At 40.1% G+C, this 20,324-nt stretch overlaps 1 protein-coding gene across 4 annotated transcripts in view; it reads right to left on the bottom strand.

Annotated features, from left to right (window-relative positions):
* Nucleotides 1-20,324, bottom strand: part of FAM135A (family with sequence similarity 135 member A) — an 89,302-nt gene that overhangs the window by 46,351 nt on the left and 22,627 nt on the right. For all 4 annotated transcript variants that reach the window (XR_008449107.1, XM_054062420.1, XM_054062418.1 and 1 more), the window contains exon 4: nt 3,460-3,539. Coding sequence is in view for 3 of the 4 variants with exons in the window: in XM_054062420.1 (XP_053918395.1) it covers nt 3,460-3,539 (80 nt within the window). In the remaining variant the exon portion in view is untranslated. The remainder of the gene's footprint in view (nt 1-3,459; nt 3,540-20,324) is intronic.

Here is a 20,324-nt window from a genome sequence, read left to right as displayed (position 1 = left end):
AAAGACTTGCAGAAAAAAAAATGAGAAAGGGAATGGTTTAAAACAGTTACTGAGGAAATATTTAGCATAACAGCAAGGGGTTATCATGCAGGAAATGCCATGACGGGCATTATCCTGTAAAACAACACATAAAAGACCGAACTTGGAAGAACAAAAGTAACAGAGATACCAGCACTCTTATCACTCCTTTACAAGCAGGCGGAATAACATTAACCTCTTCCAGAACACAAAGTGTTAGAAATTATGCAGATGCGGGCACAAAACATTTTTAAAAATTCTTTTGAGTCTTTGTAATAAATTACTTCGAAGGAATTCACAATAGAAAAAAAATACATCTGCAAAGTTTGTGCTTTACCGTTTTGGGGTCTACAGATCTCTGATAGAAAACCATTGTGCCTGGCAAACATTCCCACTCTACAACTTCCATAACATCTTAGCTCAATTTCCCTTCAGAAACTAGAAACAAGTAAAAACTCTGGAGTTTGCTCAAGTGCTTTCATACATATCAGCAATTCATTTGTCCTGGACAAAGTGCTTAGAAAGTCTGAACCATTTGAGAGTAATTCCTCTGCATATAATGACGCTTTCAGCTTATATCCATCTGTGTCATCTGTTACAGGTGAAGGGCAGAGTGCATAAGGTTTCACATGACACGTAATACGGCAGAATCGCACAGCATCAGCAAAAGCGATCTCCCACTCCAGTCTGACACAAAAGAAGTAATGGAGACACATGGCTGCGGTTCCACTTCCTATGCAGCATCCAGTTCTGAGTTACAGCCCTCAGTTCTGCTGACCACAGTGCAACGTGAAACAGAACTGAGAAAGGGGAGTTTAAGGGGAAAAGGGGACACCAAGAACGGGCCAAGTCACACCTATGTGAAAAGCAAGGATTCACAAATGTGAAGTCAACGAGGCAGAGCTACTCTTTTTCAAGTCAACTATGCACCGGCCAAGACTATTTCTAGATTTCTGTCCTCATAAAAAAAGGTCTCAGCAACACAGTGGTAAAAGAAGCAAGGAATTAATTTATTCTAGCATCCTAAAAATGAACATCTCCTTTCCAACCTGCTTTGTTTTCTTCCCTGAAAACCATCCACGAGTACATGATAGGGGGGAGAATTCAGATGAGCCTAAGATCTGGAAACAGCCTTGCACAGACTAGAATTATGTGTGTTTTCCTTTCAGCTTTCTAGACTATGACTACATCTCCCTTCAACTTACAAGAATGCCAGGAGGCCTGGAGCAAAAGTAAGTGGCTTGCATATCACATCTGCAATGACACTCATCCTGGGTACCAAGCAATTCTACTGAACTACTAAAGGATGTGGCAAATAGAAAAGGAAGGAAACCAGATTTAAATGATCATGGGACCTCATGAAGAGCTGGGAAGGGCTAAGCAAGGGGTAGAAGGAGATGCAAAGGAACAGGAAGAAGGGAAAAACAGACTGTGTATTTGACTTAGGGAAATAAAAAGAAGAGATCAATCAATCAGTCTGGGAGAGGAGAAAACATTTATCTAGGGTAGGGAAACTGCCACTGACTTTAGCAGAGGTTAGGAAAAGCTACATGCAGGCAAAATGGCTTGAACTGAAGTGGGAAAACCATGATGCTGTCCAAGGGAATAGGATTTAGAATATATAAGTATGAAAGACAGAACAAGAGGTAGATAGAAAAGTATAGGAAGAAGCATCTGACCAACACAGGATGCCATTCACTAGAGTGAGAGCTGTGGGCTCCTGTTCAGCTTCCTCTATGGTTAACAAGTGATACTTCCACGTAGTGGGTCAGCGCTCTTAGCGCTAGTCCACAGGGAGCCCGAGAGCAGCTATTTTCTACAAATAATGGCAGCCTCAGTAACTGACATCATCCACCACCTTGAGCAGGAGAGCTGTGAGTTAGAGCTACAGCATCCACCTCTGATACATTAAGCAAGAAGCTGAAACAAATGGAAGGCAGAAGCCATCAGCAAGGCCAAGCACAATTGTATCTGCAAGAAGGACAAACTTACGACTTTTCATTGTCCAGCGCATACCCTTCTCCCTGCTTTGTTGTGTCACAAACATTATCAGTAACTACCTGATAAATCAAACGGATCCAGTTTTGGGGTTTGGAGGGGTTCGGGTTTTTGTGAAATGAATGCCTGTCAGCTGAATGAGTTCCTCTGTTTAAGTTCCTGGGCCAAATCAGACACTTGTGTCAACTCAGCACAGAGTAACATGAAGGTAAGTGTACAAGGGGAATCATGGGTTGTTCTTTTTTTACAGTACTGCTGTTCTAAACTCATGTAAAATTGCAGTCTTAATATTTACATCCCTTATGCCTGGCAATGAGAGGCAAAGGAGCTAACACATATGTCACAATTTACTGACAAGATTGCAGCTTTCTGAAAAAATAACTGAAGACCATTCCAAAATATACCAGGAAATGGAAACATTTTCTCAGCAATGTTAAACATATCATTTAGTGGCATCATTAGAAACACTCTATTTACAGAAGCATCAGTTTAGCTGAGCTGAATTCCCTAAACCACACTAAATTTTGCTTTTGAAGTGTAGTAATCTTGGTCCATAAGAATGATTTATTTATTTCACACAAATCCAGGAAATATTCAGGAAGCATGACTAAAATTCAGTGACTACTTTGTTGCTCTAATCAAGAGTTACTTTTAAAATAGCCTCCAAAAATCAGGTTACATTTATGCCATATCACATTTTCTCAGGCTGTTGTACTTTTTTCTTCAAGCATTCCACCTGATATTTGAAAACTAATTAATTTTTCGCTTTTTGCATTTTTTTCAGCATGCTGAGGTATGGGCATTACAGAATGAGGAGAGCATTAACAGGTTCCTCCAGGTTCAGTTTGCCTCGACAAAGAAACAACAAAGTGGGTGCCAGGTTAAGAAAAAGAAAATGCCCAAAGAGACAAGGATGTGGGTAATTCTGTTCAGAAGGTTAAAAAGATTTTCAGCTTTGCCACCAGCCAGCAAGAGAGGAAATTTGAAAACAGCAAGACCGGATCCTTTCAGAGTCTCCTTTTCAGAAAAAAATGGGCTCAGCAACCTATGTAAGAGTTTGCACGTGAAGTTTCGCTACTTTGAGGTATCTACTTAAATGAGATCTACCCTCAGTTATCTTAGTTTGAAACACGGAGAAGACTTAGCAGACCAGTGGGAAAAACAGCAGACACTAATATAAAGGTATCCCTGTGTTTTGCTGCCAACAAAGGGAATTAACAGAAAATAAACAGTAACATAAATCCTGTGATCAACTTTTAAGTCTCACTGCTAAGAACAAACTAGTTTTTCAGCAGTTCATCATGAAACAACATATATTTTTATCGCATTACTAATAAAATTAAAACCACTTTTTTATTAGTTATAACAAAAGAAGACAGAAAGCATGGTCCCTTAATTAGCAAAGCAAGGTAATGACCTCTTATTAAAAGTTTTTGCACTTACCAGTTGCATGTAACAAGCTAGCTTCTAATTTGTGTGGAATTCTTGGAGGAATTTTCATAGATGCACGAATCTGGTAAAAGCTAAAGCAAAAGACAGTTATTTGCAACATGTGCAGCACAGTGCACGTAATTTACTTCACAGAGATTCATACAATCAGACAAGTAGGAACAGAGACTGGGAAGGACTGTCTTACCTTGACCCCTCCTCCTGTTGTTTTTTTCTGAACCATTAACTGGAGTGGCAGCCAAACACATGAACAAAAGAGGGAAACCAATACAGAACTAGTCTTGTGCTCCTCACAGTGCTGGGGCAAATATTTACGGAGGTGCATGGTAAATTACACTGGAGAACTGACGCAAGTGAAAAATCAGGCTTGCCAGCCACACTACAACCATGTCTGAAGGATCTACCATGAAGCACATCTACAGGACTGCTATAGCCAGTCCTGCCACTGAAGGAGCTACTTGTGAAACTGCAACACATCCCTCAGCACCCCAGAACTCCCAGAAATCTCACTGCTTACTAGACACTCTCTACGTTGTTTGTAGCCACCAGATATCAGCAAGTGAAAACAAAGGGTCACACTAACCAAAATATGACAGTACTTGCAGTGTTAAGACACAGTGCTACTGTCTTTATGCTATCAAGGTAGGAATTGCAGGCTTAAGGCCTAAAAAAAACCCCAAACCAAGACAAAAGTCTTTGTTTTCAACATCTCTTACCTCATCTTCAAACAGTTTTTAATCCTATTCAGCCTCATACTCTTTCCAACATTGATTTTCACCTATGAAATCCCTACCTATCACCCACACTGATTTATGGCACTCTTTACATTACACAAGCACCCATAAATACACTTAGATGACACCTTCTCTCCATCTTTTCCAATCACTTATTTTTGTTTGAAGGGGTTAGCTTCAGCTCCTCAGTGAGCTGATGTGACCTACCACACAGCCCCACAAACACTAACACCAACACAGGGAGGGAGCAAGTTCACAAATAGAGAGTAGGAAGACAAAAAGCCTTTTCAGGCAGAAGCATTGTCTAAAATGCCCTTGAAGTATGCAATTTACCCTTTACATTCTACTCATGGTGTACAGCTACTCACAGTCTTAAAGTTCATCCTTCACCATTCCCACCAAAATCCAAACTACTCTAATCTATTATGGTTTTCTCATTTTGGCTTCTAACCCTTGAATTAGAGCTGACCATCCAGGACTTTACTAGCAAGTGATGCAGCTGTGCACTAGCCTAACAATCAACCAATAAAAAACCCAAACCCTTAATGTAATCCTTCCATAAAATTAATAAGTCAACTTCAGCCTGGACAAAACCATATGTCTAAGAATGCTTTACAACAGGATATCCTTAACGAACAATACTTAATTATATTACTAGAGATAACAGATGACAGCAATACAATTCCTGCATTTAAAAATGAAATAAAACAACCTATTGCAAACTAATAACTATGTATATAGTTCTTAAAGACCCACAGGTCAAACATGATTCCATACACACTTCTTAACTAATTCACAGACAGTAAATGAATTAATTTTGTATTGGATTAAAAAAATAATTAATGTAACATTAAGCTTTCACTGTCACCTCCAAGAGTGTAAAGAATTGAGGAGGTTAAGGGAGCTCTCTCAACATTCATCTGGGAGGATGTGATCTAGTACACTGATGCACTCCTTTTCTCTGGGTGTGACTTCCATGATTCAATCAGTTACTCATTTCATCTATAGTGAGGACACATGATACACTATAAAGTACAATAGCCTCAGCAAGGAGATACTTTCCACCAGCCTCATTTTCACACTGTCACTTTATGGATCCACAGTAAACATTCATGAAGAGCCAGAAAGGCCACGACCAGATGCTGCACCTTCCCATATGGCAAACGTCTGACCTGTGATGGCACAGCACAGGGCTTGTTACATCACGTATTAAGAATGCAGAATCACTGTTATGGCTTATATTCAATATTATGCCTCAGTAGTTCAGACAAGCCAGACATTTTACCCCAAACTGGGTCTCTTTTTTATAAAATTTAAAATGTCCAACATCTGCATCATTCTCAGTTCATGTTTAGAACCACGTGACAGCTCTGCAGTGCACAAACATAACTAAACTTAGCAACTTGACTATATGTGGAGAGATTAATGAATTAGGACCATAAGAAGGTAAAATGAAAAGCAAGGGAAAATTAAAAACTGAGCACTGAACACACACACACACAGAAAAAAAGTACTGTGATATTCCTATTACTTAATGAAATAAGAGTAATTTGCCTTAAAATGCTATTAAGTGATTATTTATACCCTGGGCCTCAAAGAAAGCAATCAACAGACTTGTTCGTGGTTAGAATGCAATTTGTGAAACAAAAAGGCTGTTGGGACATCCTGCCTTTTCCTATTATTACTTGCTAGCAATTAATCAAAAGCAGAATATTTTATCCTTTATCCCATAAACCCTTTACCTGTCTGATGCATTTTAATTTGGGCTAATGTAGTGACAGGTGGCTTTGATATTCAGCAGATTTATACTTCAGGCAGTTTATAACATAGAACTCTCACCTGTTAATCTGAATAATAAAATACTGTGCGAGTTCAGCTCAGGGCAAATATGTAAACATTAATTCAAAACCTTGTGCCTAGATTTTTGAAACACTTATTGAACTGCATCAAGATATTTAAATTAAAGAAAACCTCCTAAACAGTATTTTCCCAAATTATGCACTGTCATTCATCTTTAAATGCCACAGATCATGTAATCTTAAAGATCTTTTCCAACCTAAACAATTATCAAGTCCAACTGTAAGCCTAACACTGCCAACTCCACTGCTAAACCATGTCCCTTAAAACACTCTGTAAATAAGATGTGAATACAATTAACTCTCCATTATCTCATGTTACGAGATGATGAAGGTATCCTGGGTAGTAAAAAATCCCCAGACAATAACAATGCTACAGAACAAGCCACTAAGTGTACCCAAACAGATAAAGTAGGTTGAGTCTACCACAGCTTTCAAACCCCATTCCAGCATCTTCCAAGAGGTGGCATATACAGACCTAGTCAGGCAGTTGCAGGCTTAGTAGAAGGACTAAGGAGGGCATTACAGTTTGGGTCCATCACTGTGCCTGTACTAAAATGCCTTCCTGAAGCCCGAAAGAACGGAGAACGTGGTACAAACATTTCACTGGCATGGCCAGTGTTAAAGCAAAGTCAGTAAGATTCATGTGCCCAACCTGGGAAAACCTCATTTTCTCTGACGCACACTTGTAGCCCCCAAAAAGTGGCAGAGGAGCACTCAAACTGGCCCTGCACCAGTCTGGCTCCTTCTCAAGTCCTGATTATGATGGCAACCTGGAAAAATGCTTTGCTGATAACACAAAAAAAGTTGCTGTATATTCTCGTCAAGATTTACAGAAAACTGTTTTCCAGAGCAGAAACACTAAAAAAAGAAAATACATTGAGCTTTGCAATCAGCATTAAGATTCCAGGAAAGTGCTGGAGTTCTTAAAGATTAGACTGGTAGTGATTTCTTTTGTGAAGATTTCTGAAGGATAATTTGAAAGATTCAGTGTTGTAACCTGTTCCTTAATCTCTCTTTTGATTGCATTAAATGAGGAAAACGCCATCTTCACATTATTAAGGGTTGCAATTTGCAGATAACAAAGAAGTCAGAAATATTTTGACAAAGATGCTTTAAAGCTACACTCCCTGTTTTGATGAAAAGGATCAATGGTATTCAGGGAGGTGGTATACTGTAAGAACACACATTAATAACTCGTGAAAGCAGCAGCACCCATCATGTAAGGACCTTTTGCTACCCTTTTCACTATTAGCTGAAGTAGGATAGCTGAGTATTTCACCAAACAGAATAAAAGGACAGAAGTATCACACAGAACTGTAATTTACAGTGTAATGAAATAATGCACTAAAAAATGAAGAACTTGATATGCAGTAGTTGCTAAATTACCCTGATAGATTATGCTGTGATGTTTAGAACTGCCACTGGATAATTCAGCAAGACGTGTTTAGATCATCTTTGATGATACAGCTACGGTTTGGTATTCTAAAAGCCTAGGCTACAGCCACAGCTAATGGAGCCTTAATGCAAGTCACTACAGCAGGGGCAGCACAAGGAACAGATTTACAATGAAGAGGAGACTGACAGTTAGATGAAGGTCTGACACCACACAAAGAAAAGCCCCAGAGTGCATCTTTAACATTGTTTTTAATTCAACAGTGTACAACAGCTTGACCTTCACCTTGCTGATGTAGGAGTGATTTGAATGACAGTCTCCAAAGGGAGACTGAGCAAACTGAGACTTGAGGATACCTGAGCATTGGAACAGGTTGTCCAGAGGAGTTGTGGAATCTCTACTCATGGAGGCTTTCAAGACCTGAGGAGAAAGAGTTCCAACCATTTTGGCTGGGATCGAGTGCTGATCTTGCTTTCAGCATGAGAGTGGACTGACTGTATGACATGCTACCATCCATTCCACGTGCGCCAGAAAACACTTTCCTACGCAGGAAAACTGATCGGCTTCTTTTTTCACTGGGATCATCACTTACGCGTGCTAAGTAAGTTTTTTTCATCACATTTGTTGAACATCACCACTTATAATCTGAGCAAGAAGTAGGTTTATCAATAACCTGAATGTATCCAGCTACAAACAAAAGATGAAATGTAGGAAGTAATGGTTATTTGACTTTTTAACACTCTTGCATGATATCACAGGCAGTAACGTTGCCAAATGCAGTCATAAAGGGCAACTATTAATAAAAAAATACCTTATGCATATGTGCTTTTACAGACTTAGCTGCACGAGCATTTACTTGAAAAACCACTTACTTTGCCAGCTAAAGTACATTCCAAGGGAAATGTACGTCCTGAAAAACCTCCATAATACAACTGATAATTGAGGAGAAACTTCTGCAATTCCTCTTGCCAGGCAGAGGAAAGGCAGAAGCTCACACGGCAGAGTCCAACCTTTCCTCTTGGTTGAATCCCAGTGCACTGACTGCACACTTCAATGCTCAGTCACATTGAACATTGTGACAAAATTTACATGCGCGTTGGGTCACCTGCAGGGCAGCTTCTAAATTTATCAGTTCACCAAATGAAGGAACAGCTGTGACCCTGAATATGCAAAACCTCAGGAGAGCTCTTAGGATCTAGTGAATGCAAGACCTCGTTGAAAACACGCTTTTTTGAAGACCATCACCAAGACATCTCTCTCCCTTGTTTTTTCCAAGGTGACAGAGCAGTGGCTCAGGCGAGTATGCTTCTTTTGGCAGATGCAGAAACGGAGGTGAGGCGCAGCACTGCTTTGTAAATACGGGATGTGGCACTGAAGTGAGGAAATGTGAGAAAAACGGACAGAGGAATGAGTCTCCTGAGGAACAGGCAGCTCTGTGATGCCACTGCAGTCACTGACTGGCAAAGCTGCACCTTCTACACAACACACCTCTTCCCACAGAAGTCAACCTACACAAACTCCTGCTGCAGTGAGAGGCTGAGTCAGCAAAATACTCAAAGAATCCAACAAGAGAGGACGTTCTTTTATTCCTGTTCAACACCCCTGTGTCCTATAAGCTAAGCCCTTTGCTATTGCAGAGACCCTTCATTACCCTATCGAGGATTTGTAAAAATCCATCTTAAAAGCAGCAAAGATATTTAGCATTACGCACAACCGGTCACAAGCCCATACTGACAAAATCCAGCATAAACACAGTTTTCAAGGCAATCTGAGTATGCTTCTAATGACTGAGGCATTTCAAATTATCTTGGAAGGCAAATATTCTATTTTAAATATTACCACAAATGCGTCAGAATTTTCTGGAAACCTCGTTAAGTTGCATAATTCTGCCAAAAGGCAATCCAAGCAAAGGCACACAGACAAGAGGCAAAGAGGAAAATTAGAAAGGGCATAAAGTAAGGTATAAGGGAATAGAAATAAGAGAATATAAAAACACACAGAATAAAGCACAGGAAATGAAATGCTGATTCTCAAAGTGACAAATGTAAAAAGAGAATGGGTTAGACTTTTTCCTTAATTCTCCCCGCCAGGAGAAATGCACAGTTGTCCATAAAAATTTAATCCTACCAAACCCACCTGGGGCCCACAGACTACCAAATGGCCACCAACTAGTTACAGGGCTTATCTAGACAGGGAATTATTTAATACAGGTACAGAATACACAGAAAGGTTCTTATCTTGCAATCACTTCGTACTACGTACTTCTAATATGGACCGATATGAGATTACGCTCTGCTACAATTGTGGGGCTTCTATCATTTAACATATCCTTATTCAGATATTGAGCAGCAGGAGAATTATTATGCCCAAAATACTTCATCTAAAACCTTTTCATCAAACCCTTCTATGAAAAACACAGGTATTTTCCTGTGGCTAACATATTTTTATTAAGATAAATAAAAGATAAGTTTTTTATTAAGATTAAAAAAAGGCAAACTTACAGGAAATAGATAAAAGCTTCCTATTTATTTTAAAGCAAGTTTTCATGAAAGTGAGTTATTTAAAAGTACATCGTGTGCCTATGGCACACTTTACTTCTGACTACATAACAGTTACGACACAAAAAGTTTGATGAGAACTATTTGGGAGATTAATACCTCAAGTAAGTCACAGCAACTAGTTATGAAACAGGATTAAGTACATAAGACAGGAGAGAAGGGAAAGTAAATGCAGCTGGGGACTTTGCCTTATTATTACAAAAGCCTTTTCTCCGTGTTCTTATCACAGGCAGACTCAGGCAGAATTTCTACAATGGCTATGAACATTTATTTAAAAACCTGAAAGAAGAATATTCTCAAATAAGTTTTGTTTTTTTTTAAAGAGCCATATAAAAATAAATCACTAGATTAGCTCTCACCTAATCAAATAAATCTTAACTTCTACTACAAACTATGTTTATGGGTTTAGTTCCCCCTTTATTTCCTGCTATTACTGAAAGGAATAAGAAGGAAATCATACTAAATCTCCTCTTCGAATTACAACAGCTCCATGAAGCTCATCTGCAGGGTTAATGTCTTCCCATACTGTCTTACATGACAACTTTCTAACTCCATTTATTTACCATGAAATTATTTTTCATTTGACTTATTGTTTCAGCATAAATGCTGGAGTGTTCAAACACTGAGTGGCTTGAACATTTCCATTTTCTGGGGACAAAGGTACAGGACAGGGTTTTCCTAGTAACCAGGCTCCACCCCTCGCAAACACGCAGCAGTTTTCCTCAGACACATCATAACAAGTTATTTTCGAAAACAAGGTTTAGCAAAGACAACAGATGGGCGCCCAGAAGATAAGTCTGACAACTCATTTTCTGGCATTTACTGTTTTTTGCAATTGTTTAAGTTTTGCAGCTGTGCAATTCTGTTCCTCTCAGCTGCCAGTAATCAAGTGTACAAGCCTTTCAATTCACTTTACGGCTTATTTTACTGAAAGGCAATCTCTGTTTTAATAGCAAACACATCACACATTCAACCAGAGTGGAAGTTCAGGTGTTACAAGGAAAACTGTTGCAAACCATCATGACAGAAAAGCCCATATGAACTGTTGCATCTTAGGTAAGATACAACAAATAAAGGTCACTATTCTTATCCTTTACCAGTACCTTCATCTTTTCCCCTGTGGAAAAGGAAGTCACATTAGCTCCTCTAGTTCAATTTCTTAAATTGGATAGCTATATTTTCAAGTAACATCCTGCTGTTATTAGGACACTAAGAAAGAAAAACTGTTTCAGAATCAGAAGCATCTCTCTTTTTTCCTCCAAGCAACACGCAGTTTCATGATGCATTTAAGCCAGCTTAAGACAGTGCTGCCACCCGTAGAAGCAATTTGCACTCCAAAACCCCTTTTACATGTTTTTGCCCTTCCTCAAATAAGTCCTGACCTTGCAGCAACTGAGATCAACATGCTCATCCACTTAGAAAGAGAAAATAATTATCCAGTAGGGGCTATTACAGAATGCAGGGCTGCACAGCCAGGGGAAAAAGCAGGATTGTTCCCTTCAGTGACATAAGGTAGGCTTAGATCGGGTTTTGCTGCTGGTGGGAGACCACACTCAGAAGGAATGTGAAATGTTACTGCCACTTCCTGTAAATTATTTTTTCCCTCAGAAGTTTCAATTCCAAAAAGACTGAGAGAAGCAGATCTGCTCACCGTGTACTGTATGTACGCATTTATCATTAACATAAATTAAGGAATATTCTCAGAAAATATTACACGAACAATATTAGATGCAAACTATGAAAAGTTAGCAGCAGAAGTCAAGATCTGTTTTCCTAAACTCCGAAATTCCCATTCTTATTAAGATGATCCTAAGGGCTCATGAATGTTGAAGAGTAAGGCGAGCATTCAAGATTTGAAAGGAAGATATTCCCAAACATATCACTTCTATCCCCTTCATGAAAATCAAAAAGTTGCTGTTCTTGGACAGAATTTTTATTTTTGCCTCCTCGGAGCCATCCCCTACAGCAAAAACGTCTTTGGTTTTATTACAACTATCCCACCCAGTACATGGCAGCAAATACACTCTTAGAAAAGTAAAGTTAAAAATCCAAACTTGCAAGAGTTAAAGTTCTGATATCAGTTTAAATAAACTAAACAAATTACTTGGGCACAAACAGACTAAGTAACCAACCTCCCTTTTCCTCCTAACAGATTCCACAAGCTGGACACCCTAAAGACACGCAGCGCCCACCGAACCTGTTCAACAAGTCTAAATTGTTTTTCTAAAGTCAACATTTTGTCAAAGGTTTTATTTTGAGAAAACAGTAATGAGTATTGCAGAAAACTTAAGAGGGCATCCAAAATAATTTGAAATAAATTGTCTATTAGAATGTCTTCAGGAAACATAGGAAACAAAGACTGCTAAAGGAAGGCATGCAAAAAGACAACAAGACAAAAACTAGGAAGGGCAGAACATTATGATGGGGAAAGGGAAAAAGTGCATACAAGAAGCACTAACCACAGTAACAGGACAGAAGTACAGGGATGATTATCAAGGTGGTATTATGATTTACTCTGTACCTACACTGAGGAGCCTCAATCTTTCAATGTTCATTGTATCTGAATCTTTGTGTTCCCCTTATGAGGCTGAGCTCCAGCCACTGCTCCCTGTAAGCAGGGATCTGCAAAAGCGACTGAAGAAGAATCCAGTTTCTCCTTCAGGGGTTGGAGACTGTGGGTCTCAGATGCTCTGAATGTCTGCAAACTCACCTTTCTATCACCTAACTCACGGAAAGAGACTTGGCATTCTGGGGGTGATTAGGGCCCTTACCCCATCAAATACCAGGGATGGGTCCCTCTGTCCTCTGCAGTTGTCTGAGCCCTCCTCTTTGTTCATGCATGCTGCCACTTGGGAAATCCTGCCCCTCCTCATAACAAGGAAATGCCAAGAACAACGTCTTGAAACTAAAACTATACTTTTACAGGTATAGTGTATATAGGCTTCTTTTGTAAGAAGCCAAGCTTAAGTAGTTCTGTTTTCTCCTTTTCCTCTGCCCTGTCCTCCCAGACGCTCATTCTTGCCCCTCCGCTGCAATATTTTGCCCACTCCCCAGTCACACCAATGCACCAGTTGCAGAGCAATGCTGCCAACCTGACCAATCCAGCAGCCTGACTCGAAGCAGGCTGCTGCAGCAGCTCAGCCAGCCCAACCGCTAGAGCAGCCGGGGCGTGAAGCGGCCAGCAGCATGGAAGGAGGAAACTCTGCAGCCTGGCGCTGCCAGACAAGCTCAGGATCTCTCCACGAGAGCTTAGGGAAATTAGAATTGACATACCTTGATGTCTGTCATAACTCTCTATCCCACGGGCAGGAATGCCAAGTGAGATGAATGCAGAAGTTCAAACAGAGGTTTGGTTTCACAACATACTAATCTCTGGGCTGCTCTCACTCAGCAGATCACACTGACATAATGGCCTTTCCCGTTCAAGAGAAGACCTCCTATCATGGAGGACGGAACTTTCAGAGACATTTCTCTCAGAAATTTTCTTCCTGTGAGTGGTGAGGCACTGGCACAGGTCACCCACAGAAGTCTTAGATGCCCCCTCCCCGGAGGTGCTCAAGGCCAGATCGGATGGAGCTCTGAGGAACCTGATCCAGTAGTAGGTGTCCCTGCCCATGGCAGGGAGGTTGGAACTAGATGATCTTTAAGGTCCTTTCCAACCAAAACCATTCAATGATTCTGTGATTTGGTCCAGCACTACAGTTACACCATTCCAAAAGCCATCTCGTGCCAGAAGTCAGAGAAGACTCCTTTCTTTTGGAGAAACAAGAAACATTTCCAAAGGCCTGTTAAAACTTCGCGAAGAAACAAAGTTTATGGATAAGAACAAAAATGATGCTCCAGCCTGGAGTATCCCTAACCATCTGGAGGTGTCTTGAGCTTCCTTCCCTACTGTCAACAGGAGTGAGAATCTGGGAGAGGAAGAACAAGGAGAAGGGGATGAAATATGATGAAAAAAAGAAATGCCAAAAGTGTGAGAAGTTACTTTATATGGAGTACAGCAATTACCTTAAGGAGTGAAAGAGGAAGGTATTTTGAAGAGAACACCTGACTGAAGTGGAGGCAGCAAATCTGTGTTTGGTGGTGGAATCGAGCCTGATACCATATTCACATAGAGCTATATGCTCTCTGAAGTACGGGATGATCCAGTAAACTGCTGTTTGTGATTACAGACACAGGTATACATAAAGATACGATTAGATGTATGCGCAGCAGAAGAGATGCAAAAAGACCACACACCAAGAGCTTCTTTTGTATCACAAGCAGTTGAGACTTCGGAACACAGAACGCACATCTTCCTTCCTTCCTTCAGACAGCTGCAGATTGCAAACTCACTTAAAGAATTAACATAATCACCTCTGCTAGAACTATGATGTATACTAACCAAACACACCTGAACAGGACAGAACACTTAGGAATGACAGACTTTTCTCTGATTTTTGCTACCATCACACAGGGACTGGTCTGAACTGTCAGCCTAAGCAGAAGCTGCAGGCTGCCGCACAAGAGTGCTACACCATGGAAGAGTCTCAAAATTATCTATTTTAATGCCTAAAGAGATATTTAATGCAAAGTTAAAACTGCTACTGCTGTCACATGCCATTCCAGAATACTGAACTCGGTAAAAACTCAGATTTAGAAAGAGAACGTATGTAGTCAAGAAACCATTATTCCGATGTCTTCAGCTAACACCCACTCCAACTCTACCTTCACGCTACACACAGAAGCCAGCTACATTCCTCTACTGATTAAAAAAAAAATCGGCCTTCTCCAGAGAGAATCCTTTTATACTCAATACTGTCTCATACTGTCATTTACTCCCTCACTAATGAAACTCACTGATCCAAGTTTCTGCTGACAGCCTTCAAGGCAAGGCACAGAATCACTGAATGGTTTGGGTTGGAAGGGACCTCAAAGATCAACCAGTTCCAACCCCTCTGCCATGGGCATGGACAACTCCCACCAGCCCAGGCTGGCCAAGGCCCCATTCAACCTGGCTTTGAACACCTCCAGGGATGGGGCAGCCACAACTTCCCTGGGCAACCTGTGCCAGTGTCTCTCCACCCTCATCGGGAAGAGCTTCTTCCTAATACCTAACCTAAATCTTCCCCTCTCCAATATAAAGCTGTTCCCCCTTGTCCTATCACTCCATGCCCTTGTCAAAAGTCCCTCCCCAGCTTTCTTTTTTGCCAGTCTTACCTTTTCTTGCCTCAACGAAAACAGGACCTGTGTGTGGGCATCCACTGTTGAACTAGAATCAGAAACTGATCCACTTTAGAAAAATAAAAGTAAAATTGAAACAAAGCTATTTGCATTATTTTTTTCAGGACAAACTATTCCCTTGATTTTACAGGCCAGCCCTCCAAATCTTAAACGTGTATTACTGCTATTTGTAGTTCTGTAAAACTATAAGTTTAAGAACAGAGCTCATCTTGCAACTGTTAGACAAATTTGACAGCTTTCTCTTCCCTTTGTAAAGGCTGCATTACATTAAGTAAAGATCACAGTACAATACTTCAGAAGATAAGCTACATGTCAGAAGACAATTCACAACGCTTATTTCCAGAAGGCTATGTCATACAGAAACACAGTTTGAAAGTAAAAGTGGGTTGTATGAATTAAAAAGAAAAGCAAACAGGTGAGCCTGAATGTTCCTTGCTCCTTGAGTGTTTGTTATTTGATCATATGCTAACAACACAAAACATTAGCAGAGGCTATTTCTTTATTTAAGGACAAAACTTCTTCATTCCTGATGCAGCCAGGAGAGAGAAAAGCGATCCTACTAAAAACGTACTCTTCAAATTTTAATTTCCTCTCAATGAATCATAAAACTCATGTAAACAACTCACTGGATCCAGTAAAATATAACTTTTCATATGACATTATTTCTCATGAAATTACTGTGTTATCATAGGAAGACTCATTAAAATTCATGCTCTGATTCAGTGCATTTTCTTTTGCGCTACATTACACAACCACACACACAGAAGCATAAAATGTCAATGCTGCTCAGACACATTAAGTATCTGCACATGGAAAAAACCACTAATCTATGGAACAAAAGAATATCACAAAGCTAAATTTCCAGCAGTTTCCGAATCTTGAATTCCTTTGACTTTCAACGGGACTTAGGTTCTCAGGCAACTTAGCACTACTGAAACCTAATTTCAGATATGATTCACCTCCAAAAACGTATTTTATGTTAGAATCCGCTGAAGTCTCTTCTGTGGAAGGTATTTAATAGTCTTCCAGCATCTGTTAACCAGCATTCATAAGGCAAAACCACTTTGCAAACTGTGGTAGACTTACATTACTAATGTAAACTCTTGATGTATCTTTGGAAAAATCTTTTAACCCAAACCAACGTCAATTAACAGATAATGAGACACACTGAGCACAAATGTCAACCTGCAGCTATTAAAAAGAGTTGGTGTTAATACTTTACTTTACTTGCCTCATTCACAGTCTACCTGGGTTAAAACCAAATTTGCGTTTAGCTGAAATAACGAAGTTCTGTTTCTGAAGCCCCAAATGAAACAGCAGATATTCTACTTCACAAAGAAAACTGCTACCAAAGAAAAAAGACAAAGCACAGACAGAGAGACACTACTATTGAAAATCATCTAAATCCGGGTTTGGCAAGTTGTGTCCACATATATATACTGACAAAATAACAAATTATTAGTGCCACATAGTAATTTAACATCGAGACCATACAAACACACAGAGGTAGGGAAATCATAGACTAAAGCTGTTTTCAAAGCAGACCTTGCAGCCCATTCAATTACCACTTGCCTGCACTCAGAAATATTCAATACGTTTATATCTCAGATCAGGATGTTGGCACATACGGAACATGAATGTAAATGCGAAGGGTAAGCATCCACAGTTCATCACAGAAAAAGATGTAAGATAAAGCTCACTCTTACACTAACGATGGCTTTGAAGAACAGCATTGTAAATACTATTCATAATCATCAGGAGGTGGTGGCACAAGGCAGAGCAGAAAGTGTAAGAAGTAAACATCCCACACTTCCTTTCCAAAACACTGCTAAAATTGCCATCGGTGTCCCACAACCTCCCACCTGCACAAACTTCTAAACAACAGGAAAAGACAGGTCAAAATCACACTACCAGAACACCGTACATTCTAACTGTCCATCTAGAGCTGATAACATCACCACTAGAAAAAACAAGAATGCAATGCACTAAGTGCATATAAAAATGTTTCGAGAGAACATCATCATCATCTGTTCTACATCGGAAAGTGATTTTCATTTCAGTTACATTGAGCAAGCTGGTTGACAAAGTATTAAAAGGTTATTCTTACTAATGATTATTATAAGTAGGCAGAATAAGCCTTTCAGTAATAAACCAAATACATTAACTGGGTGTCTGCTGTGGAAACAAAGAATAGTCTTTATGCCAAAGGACCTACAGAAAAATAAGAAACGACATGTGAATGGAAGTATGAATAGGGAAGCACAGTGACACAGACACAGTATTTGACAGTGTGGCAAAAACCCTATTTTAGGGATCAGCTTCTGTTCAAAGATACTGACTAAATTGAAAAAAAAACCCTACTTTTCCCCATTTCCAGCACAGAAAGTAATATTAAACTGACTGCACCCTTACAGAAATCCCGGACTACGGTCAGTGACTCCCATCACAGAGAAACTCTTTATATCTTAAGGGTTCTCAAGCCAATGAGATGTTTTTCCAAAAAAAATATATGTACTGAGCATCTACTTTGCAGATTCTTCAACGAGGAAAACTGTTATGGAAAGAGGAGTATTCCAGTTTGAAAACTGAGTGAGAAACAGCCCGACATCGCTGCTCAGCTGCTGGCAGGAGTAGGGCAGCACAAAACGGCAAGACTGAAGACCCTGCTTTTGCAAAGCGTGCCCGTTGCTACACCCCAGCTCTTACAGCTGGAATGCAACTGGCCTTCTTTTCATGTTTAACCTCTTATATACCAGGGCCCTCAAGTACTTTTTCTGCAAAGCTCCTTTCCAGCCAGTTTGTCCCCAGCCTTCACTGACTTATGGGGTTATTCAACACCATCTGGAGGACCTTGTATTTACCTTTAACTTCATGAAGTTCCTATCAGCCCATTTCCCATGTGATTAGATCCTTCCAAAGAGCAGCTCTGCTTTCCAGAGTATCAAACCATTATCTGCCGTTTACCATTCAACAACTTGCTGAGAAAGCATTCTGTCTGGTTGTGAATCAAAACATTAACAGTACTGACCCAGTGTCACTCTGTGATGGATGCCATTAGTCATCAGCTGCAAGTTGGACTTCGCATCACTGGGGACAACTCTTTCAGCCCAATCATCCAACCGGTTCTCCACTCAACTCATTCTCCACTTCTGCAGTCCACATCTCAATCTAGCTACATAATGTTTCTCTTTCTATTTATAAATGGTGAACACCAGCAAGCCCAAATCACACTGGAGTTTTTATGAGCTAAGATAACAAAACAGCCCAAAGCCTCGCAATCTCAGACCGTCATTCTCACAGGTCCCATACAATTACATTTCTTTTATTCATTTTGTCACCAAATACACACACATCAACCACTGTTTGGGAAAAAAATCCCATGACTGCATCTTACTACTTCAAAAGGAAAATTATATGAAGTCTTACTTGAATATTAAAACAGATTAAAATAAAGTACCAGAGCTACCTGGAGCAAGCTGGGTTCTAAGCAAGTGGCACAGAGTTGTAAGAAAACGTAATGAAATAGCTGTATTAGATAAGGATAACTGCTCTTTAACTAAACTACCTAACAGCTGCAGTGCAACTGCCAGAAGCAGCTAAACCCCAGAACCACTGCAGACAATAAGTACAATCTTTTTTGAACCAGATGAGCAACAGAGAGATACACGTACAGGCAAGTCTCACGTATTCCAATGAAGTGCCTGCTCTGTGTATGTCCCCTGACTTACAATAGTAACGGTTCTCTAAAAGCAAAGAAAATACACAGTCTGCTTTAAAGGGTCAGGTAGGAGAACAACATGGCTGTAACAGTGAGCCTGAATGGCTCTAAATTGGAGGGGGAAAGATTTACATTAGATATTAGGAAGAAATTCTTCCTGATCGGCGTGTTGAGGCACTGGCACAGGTTGTCCAGGGACGTTGCGGCTGCCCCATCCCCGGAGGTGTTCAAGACCAGCTTGGATGGGGCCTTGGGCTGCCTGGTCTGGTGAGAAGTGTCCCTGCCCATGGCAGGGGGGTTGGAACTGGATGGGCTTTAAAGTCCCTTCCAACTCAAACCATTCTATGAGTCTATGATTCAAATTTAATCTTGAGTGAAATACTACGAAAAATTTTGACTAAGTAAGTCTTCATGACTGGTTGGTTAAGATTAGCAGAGTGGTTCTGAGGCACCTCCCCCAGTGATCCCAGTTTGCTTCATGCTGGTTCCATTCACTTACAGCTTTTCACATATACAACATAGATGTCTCCTAAGGAAAGCTAAAAAACCACAGGCTCTGATTTACATGTCACAAAATGCACCTCAGCCCTCAAGGGACAAAAAGGTCTGAACCAATTACTGGTATGAACAACTTCAAAATACGCTCACGATGCAAAACATCTGGTCCAGAGGACGAGATTAAATCTAGTCTGAAGTAACCCTGGAACTGCACAGATAAAGGGATGTCAACACTGCTTCTAGTAACTCATTACTGAAGTACCAAATTAATTGTTAGCATAAATATAGTCCTAAGTGCTCCTGGCAATAGTGTCACTACAGATACAGACCCAAGAAAACATGCTCCAGTTGGATGTAATAGCCGGCAGTTTCTTCTTAAATAATTATAAAAACAAGAAGAGAATCATTTTAACTGGATATCGTGGACACAACAGAAAAGGAAGTGGAGTGGGGAATCTGCCACAAATTCAAATGACCAAACTGATTCAGTTCATATTTAATAAAAGAGACAAAAGACTGTAATCTAAAAATACATCAGGATGAACACTTGGACTGATAAAGTACTTCAAAGCACAGGACAAAACTGGTAAGAAAAACAAACAATTAAAAACTGATCAGAAGGAAAAATTAGGCTGGAAATTATGTCGTCTCCAGTAATCAAAAGACTGAGAATCTGGGGTCACTCTCCAAACAGTTTGGATAAAAATCTACTAAGTTTTGAGAAACAGCTTGATCAGGTTGATCTAGTTACTTGCAGTAGTCGACATTTTATTTTACACAGTTCAGAAGGTCACTGCACTTCTAACACCATGAGACAGGCATGCTAAACTGGGTAGGGTTGAATGCACACAACCCTGAACAAGCTCAGAATACAAT

The sequence above is a fragment of the Cuculus canorus genome, chromosome 3 (genome assembly GCF_017976375.1).
Source record: "Cuculus canorus isolate bCucCan1 chromosome 3, bCucCan1.pri, whole genome shotgun sequence".
In the NCBI taxonomy this organism is placed as follows: Eukaryota; Metazoa; Chordata; class Aves; order Cuculiformes; family Cuculidae; genus Cuculus; species Cuculus canorus.
The sequence above is the reverse complement of the archived record's forward strand: the minus strand, read 5'-3'. Positions and strand labels throughout refer to the sequence as shown.